At 35.9% G+C, this 6,678-nt stretch overlaps 1 protein-coding gene across 1 annotated transcript; it reads left to right on the top strand.

The window, feature by feature from the left end:
* Positions 1–945: 945 nt before the first annotated feature.
* Positions 946–6,678, top strand: LOC113766954 (probable aldo-keto reductase 2). Its single transcript, XM_027311115.1, has 5 exons — positions 946–1,250; positions 1,832–2,032; positions 3,983–4,155; positions 4,236–4,338; positions 6,103–6,678. The coding sequence occupies exons 1-5, from the start codon at positions 1,017–1,019 to the stop codon at positions 6,436–6,438; spliced, it is 1,047 nt and encodes a 348-aa protein (XP_027166916.1). The 5' UTR covers positions 946–1,016; the 3' UTR covers positions 6,439–6,678.

The following is a 6,678-nucleotide window of genomic DNA, read 5'->3' as shown; positions in this document are numbered from 1 at the left end:
AAGTCAAAAATTGAATTGGGTAACCCAATTATCCATTTATAACCCATTAATTTTAACTTTTTGTAAACTCATTTAAATTCATTTTTACAAACTAAATTATCGATGTACACCACATTTTGCACCCCATCATTAGTTTTAAATATTTACTTATAATACTCAATAAGCCTAATTATCAATTTTTTTCCATCCATACTCTATGTTGTAAAATTACATATTATTTAATAATTGAATAATAAGAATATAAAAATTGAATTAAGTACTATAAAAGTCAACATAAAAACTTAATTAAAAAATCTTGAAACCTTAGCATTTTTTTGTGTGTAAATTTAAAATTTTATTTTGGAAAGGTAAGAAAAGAGGCTAAAACTTGTCATAAATTGGTAATACTGAAAAATGAGTAAGTTAACAAACTAAGGGAAAATAAAATGATAAGATAAAACCAACAAATAATAATAATAATAATGAAAGAAAAGTAGTTAATATCATAACAAAATGAAAAATTTGAAAAAAAAAAGGGTGGGGGAAGAGAGGAGGTTTGATGGGTTACAATTCTAAAAGGGTTAATTGAGTTTGATGGGTTATCCAATAATACTCATTTATTAAATGGGTATTATTGGGTAACCCATTTATATTCATATGCAAAAATTTAAGATACCCATACTCATCTATTCATGGGCGAATATGGGTAAATTTAATAATAAATGAGTATTATTGGATAACCCATTTATATTCATATGCAAAAATTTAAGATACCCATACTTATCTATTCATAGGCGAATATGGGTAAATTTAATTAAATGGGTTTGTTTGCCACCAATAAATATTAGGGACTAATTTGACACATTGGCCAAACATTGAGGATAAAAACTGCAATTCTCCAATAAATAAACACCAACCTGCTTACAAAATGTGTAGTTAACGAATTGGTTCCTCAGCTGTCACCTACTACGTCAGAGGCTCAACCACCATACTTTCTTCGACCGGCACCAACTCTTTCCTCTCTGTCTTGTGTGAAAATGGCAGCAGCAGCAGGAGAAGAAGTGAAAGTGCCCAGAATCAAGTTGGGTTCGCAGGGGCTTGAAGTTTCAGCTCAGGGGCTGGGCTGTATGGGCATGTCAGCCTTCTATGGCCCGCCCAAGCCCGAGCCCGACATGATCAAGCTCATCCACTATGCTATTGACCGAGGCATCACCCATTTCGACACCGCCGAGATGTACGGGCCGTACACCAACGAAATACTCGTCGGCAAGGTACTGTAGCCCGAACTGTATGATTCTTGATTGTTGTACATCATGCTTTAGTACTTGTACCTTAGTCCAGTTTCTCAGCTCCCCAGTTACAAATGTACAAGTGCAGTGGTTAGATAGCTCCTTTCCTTGGTTAACTTTTTGGAATTGATATTGCGTTGGGACTCAGTATTTTTTAAAAAAATATTTTTAAAGACTCAACAGTATCTTCTGTGTCTCTGCTTCGCATGGTTTATACAAAATCCAAGGTGAAATTTGGATTAGAGGAAACTGTAAATGAACTAGAGGAATGAATCGGCTATAGCTCCTACATGAACTACTGGGAAGATCATAGCGAAGAAGTAGTCGAGACCTAACAAAAGGAGTAAACCTGAAGTGTTGTGAAAGACTATGAGTTAGAAATAGTTTGGCCTCTTTAGACAGGATCATCATATAAAGGAAACAAATAGCATAATATTAGTTTGTAGAAGTAGGCAAGATTGAGATATATTCTGTCCTGAGAACTGATCAGGTAAAACTGTTTGTATTGATATATATTAATCTGTGTACCCTGGATGATTAATGTTTTGAAAGAATGAATGTAGGCTTTGAAGGGAGGGATACAAGAGAAAGTGGAGATAGCAACAAAATTTGGGGTCAGATTTGTGGATGGAAAGCGGGAGGTTTGTGGTGATCCAGCTTATGTAAGGGCTGCATGTGAGGGAAGCTTGAAACGACTTGGTGTTGACTGCATTGATCTCTACTATCAACATCGGATTGATACACGTCTTCCCATTGAAATCACGGTTTGCTCCAGTTTTCTTTTGTGTTTTAAATGTTCATTCTTATGCTTGATGAATTGAAATTTTGCAAATAAGTCAGATTAACTGTTATAATGGTTTGTATGATTGCGACCTTTTTAGGCCCAAGAAGCAGATTAAGAGGTCTGACAATACATAGGAATATGGAACTTTGGCAAGCAAATATCAGTCACTTTTCCAATTTTAAGTCAGAAATTTATACTAGACGTCACTTATGTGAAAAATGAACAAAAGGAAATTTTTTCTTTGTACAGCTTTGTGGACATTTTTATTTGTCAAGCATGGCAATTTTCAGAGTTATGTTTTGTAGCCAAGTGTAAATTTATAAACATGGTAACTAAGCTGAAAGCCACATCTGCAGCTAAACAGAGTCAATCTTATGCTTTTATCCCTGTGGAAGTGCTTATCTTTTTATATTTGTCAAGATTTTAAAATGCTATATTCACTTAGTCAATTGCTGTTCAAGAACCACTTTCAATTTGTGTCTGTGAATATGCTTTTGTTGATGTTCTGCAAGAGAGAAGCCAATTGACTTTTGTTTAACATGCTTTGCATCCCCAAAGTATGCTGGAAGACACCAATTACTCCACTATCCTGTTTCACCTTCTGCTTTGCAGTTGAGATCCACAATATTGTTCATTTACCAAGAAAGGAAGCTTTTAAATCGTCTCTGAAAAAATATCCTCCAAGTCCCAGAAAATCGTGCAATATTCGATTGCAAATATATTGATGGTGCAACTGTCTTTGGCTCACTATAGATGGAGATACTGTCATGATATATCACTTTATACAAACACTCTATTTCTGTGTAACAGATATTTATGCCCTAAATACAGTAGAAAGGCCATTTGTTAGAGCATTAATTAACTGTATCTAATCTACTAGTAGTTGTGGTACTAGATGTAGGAGAAATGGAATAGATGAAATTTGGTCTCATTCAACTTTAGGACGAGATTGAGTTTCATATGCTGTGCAATTGGTTCAGAAGTTGCATGGTCTAGGAGTTTGACATAGTAATTTAGATGACGATAATACTGGTTGTGATACTAGATGCAGGAGAAATGGAATAGATGAAATTTGGTTGCATTCAACTTTTGGAGGAGATTGAGTTTCATATGCTGTGCAATTGGTCCAGAAGTTGCATGTTCCATGAGTTTGACATAGTGTTTTAGATAATGATAATACTGGTTTTGAAATATATGTACCAGCAACTGATCCCAAAAAGGAAAAAGGGAAAAAGAATTGTTTATATGTGCACAAATATTGTTGCCTGATTAGCATATTACTATACGTTGTATGACCTTCTTTAAGATATGATGACCTGTGCTTTGTCTTTAATTTGAGATGTCCTATCTTGTTGAAATTTGATATGCCATTTCTGTCCCCCCTTGTGGCTTCTCTTCTTGTAGTGCATTAAGCAATGTGGGCAGTCATTAGTTGACATGTATGGTTCAAGTTGTCCTTTCTATAAACATTTGTGGAACTTGTTCTATGCTGTTTTAGTGTTTAGCCCAGAAACAGTATTGCTTGATTTCTTTAGGATTAAAAAGAAATTTTCTCAAAATACATTGACTCAGTCCATCACAGAGTTGAACAAAATCAAACAAGATTGGTCACAGAAATTGGTCAGATACAATTTTTGCTTTGTTTATGAAAAACCAAGAATGCCAAATGAATCATATTGGTGTTGCAAGAAGAGCTGTTTCAGCTATTTGGGTTAAAACAATTTCCTTTTGAGCACTAACCTTTAGTGGCAGCTAATTACCACCACATCTTTGATGTTATTGGCTTGATGTGTATTTGATCGAAATTGCACCACTGCAATGAACTATGTCCTTCGGCCACGTGCATTTAGATTTCACTTGTCTTGGGACAATTAATACTGAACGAGCTTTTTATAATAGCATCTGTTCCTTCAAATTCTCTTTTTCCTAGATAGGAGAGCTTAAAAAACTGGTTGAAGAGGGTAAGATAAAGTACATAGGTCTATCTGAGGCCTCAGCTTCAACAATTAGAAGAGCACATGCTGTTCATCCTATAACAGCTGTACAGCTGGAGTGGTCATTGTGGACCAGAGATGTGGAGGAAGAGATTATTCCTACTTGCAGGTATGGGAGTTTTCTGCTTTACTATCTTTAGGGTGTGCAAAGAATATGCAACTCTAACTCATTTTTCTACAATCTTTTAGAGAACTTGGCATAGGAATTGTGGCTTACAGTCCACTTGGACGAGGATTTTTCTCATCAGGTCCAAAGTTGATGGAGAATTTGGCTGATGATGACTTCCGAAAGGTTTGTGCACATTCATTATGATCAAGTGCATTTTACTATAGAATGTCTATGGTTAGTACGAATCTGTCATTTATCTACTTATATCACATTCACTAACTGTCTTGCTTGATGTTCCTACTCTTTGTCTATTTGCTGTACTTTCTGAACTTTTCAAAATACAATAGTTTGGTTAAACCTCCCTTATGCAATCAAAGTTATTGAAATTTCAACAGAAGAGAAGGACAAAGCATGTCTTTTGACATTGTTGTGCGTATTCTACATGCTATCCTAATTCAAAGGCACATTACAATTTTGTCAGCTTATGATAATAGCTTAAGAGTACTCTTTGTTAACCAAAGGAACTTCCCTTGGGGAGGCTCATTCAAATCAAGAGTGATTTTTTAAGGCAAAGGAGTTAGGCAACGAGCTGTATCTTGTGGGCCAAGGTGAAGCCTCAAGGCATAGGCATAAGGACTTGCATTTATTAAATTACTATTAAAACTGGAGATATAACCTTTAAAATACCTACCAAGTTATATTTGGAGGGTCTAAACAGGTTTTAGCACTATTTCCCTTTCCTTATTAGATAAGCGTTTCAAAAGGATCCACCACCTCTCTGGGTGAAGGTGTAGTTCCTATCAATGTATATCCTTCAACCTTGTAAAGGCTTTAGGTCTAGTTCTGTAAGTGATAGTACTGATTGAAGTGCTAATCTTCCAGATGATACATTGGGAGCTAAAAAAGCACAACAGTTAGCTCACTAACTTATAATCAGATGACTGCAACTAATGTCCAGGGATCATAGTTTGAGCCATTTTCGCATGTTGTAACTCTCACAAATTTTCTAGCAAGAGCTTTGAATTACGCAGCCAGCCTAAATGCTTATGGCATGCATAATAGATGACATCCACACCCCCAAATTGACTCCCAAAACATATTTATGTCTTAAGCTAACAAGTCCGACTTTGGGTTAAACGTATGCCTGACATATAGTGGCCTCACTGTCCCTAACTAGGAAAAAAGAAGATACTTTGTTAGCAGGTCTCCTTGCCAACATTTGCCAAAGCTAAAATCTTGATTTGATTTGCATACTATATAACTGTGCTTCAACTTGTTTAACATGTTTCTTTTCCAGTCCTCTTGTCCTGTGTAATGCTAGAGTAATCAGTGCTTATATAACACTTCTTAACTTGCTAACTTTTGACTTTTTCATCAATTCATACTCAATTAATACAGACAGCTTGTTTCCTTTATGGTAAGGTGCTTGACTTTCTTAATAAGTAGCTTGAAGAAAGTTAAAGTCACTTTTAAGTAAATGCTTGTTAAACTTACTAGGGCCTATTCGCTCTGGCAATACGTTCCAGAGTTGTGCCTCCTATAGGTTCTGCAATTAGAAATATACTAGATGAAGTGTAGGAAAATCTTAGAAGAGTGAGTCATCTTTGTTATGTTAAGCTGTAACTCAGTTATGATGATTAACCTACATGACTGGATTAATATATTTCTCAAGTAATATTGGTTTCTATGTCTTGGTATCTTTTCTACATTCTGCAGTAGATATTGCTGACTTTGGAATAATGAGAGAACCTAGCCGAATTCATTTTTGTCTTAACTTGCACAGTCCCATCATTCCCCTGAAGCTATGTAAGTTGAGTTTACCAAGCTGCAAATTTGTCTGCTTTATTCCCATCTGAAAATACTTGCATAACTGTTTATTGGTTTTTTTCCTTCTGAAAATGCTTGCATAACTGTTTATTGAGAAATTTTAAATTTTATGTGATGCAGTTTTTGCCAAGATTACAACCAGAAAATGTTGAGCATAACAAGAGCTTGTTTGAGCGCGTTAATGACATCGCTTCAAGGAAGGGTTGTACCCCATCACAGCTAGCATTGGCATGGGTCCATCACCAGGGAAGTGATGTTTGCCCCATACCTGGCACTACCAAGATTGAGAACCTGAAAGAGAATATTGGAGCTTTATCTGTAAAACTGTTAGCAGAGGATCTTGCTGAGCTTGAATCCCTTGCTTCATCTGGAGTCAAGGGTGATAGATATGGGTCCGGCAGTGCCACTTGGCAAAATTCTGATACTCCACCTTTGTCAACGTGGAAGAGTGCATGAAAACGACCTTTGTTGTGGTGATAATTCTTATAACCATCTGCCTGATGGTCCATTTTCATTGCTTTGAGGGTTTAATAGCTTTGTTCCAATAAAAAGTTAATCCTTGTGGTGACCACAGATTCTGTATTTGATTAAAGATTGGGTCGTGTGAAAAAACTGGTTGTTCTTGTACCAGGACATGCTGAGTATATCTTTTGCAGCTCTTGAATGAATGGATATGATGTTTTATCCTTTGTATTC

This window comes from Coffea eugenioides, chromosome 3, assembly GCF_003713205.1.
Source record: "Coffea eugenioides isolate CCC68of chromosome 3, Ceug_1.0, whole genome shotgun sequence".
NCBI lineage: Eukaryota > Viridiplantae > Streptophyta > Magnoliopsida > Gentianales > Rubiaceae > Coffea > Coffea eugenioides.
This window is presented reverse-complemented; position numbering and strand designations above follow the sequence as displayed.

Excerpts from the sequence above, each read along its gene's own strand:
- LOC113766954 (XM_027311115.1), top strand. The coding sequence starts at position 1,017 with ATGGCAGCAGCAGCAGGAGAAGAAGTGAAAGTGCCCAGAATCAAGTTG. Across the intron at positions 2,033-3,982 it reads GTCTTCCCATTGAAATCACG|ATAGGAGAGCTTAAAAAACT; the intron begins GTTTGCTCCAGT and ends TCTTTTTCCTAG. Across the intron at positions 4,339-6,102 it reads CTGATGATGACTTCCGAAAG|TTTTTGCCAAGATTACAACC; the intron begins GTTTGTGCACAT and ends TATGTGATGCAG.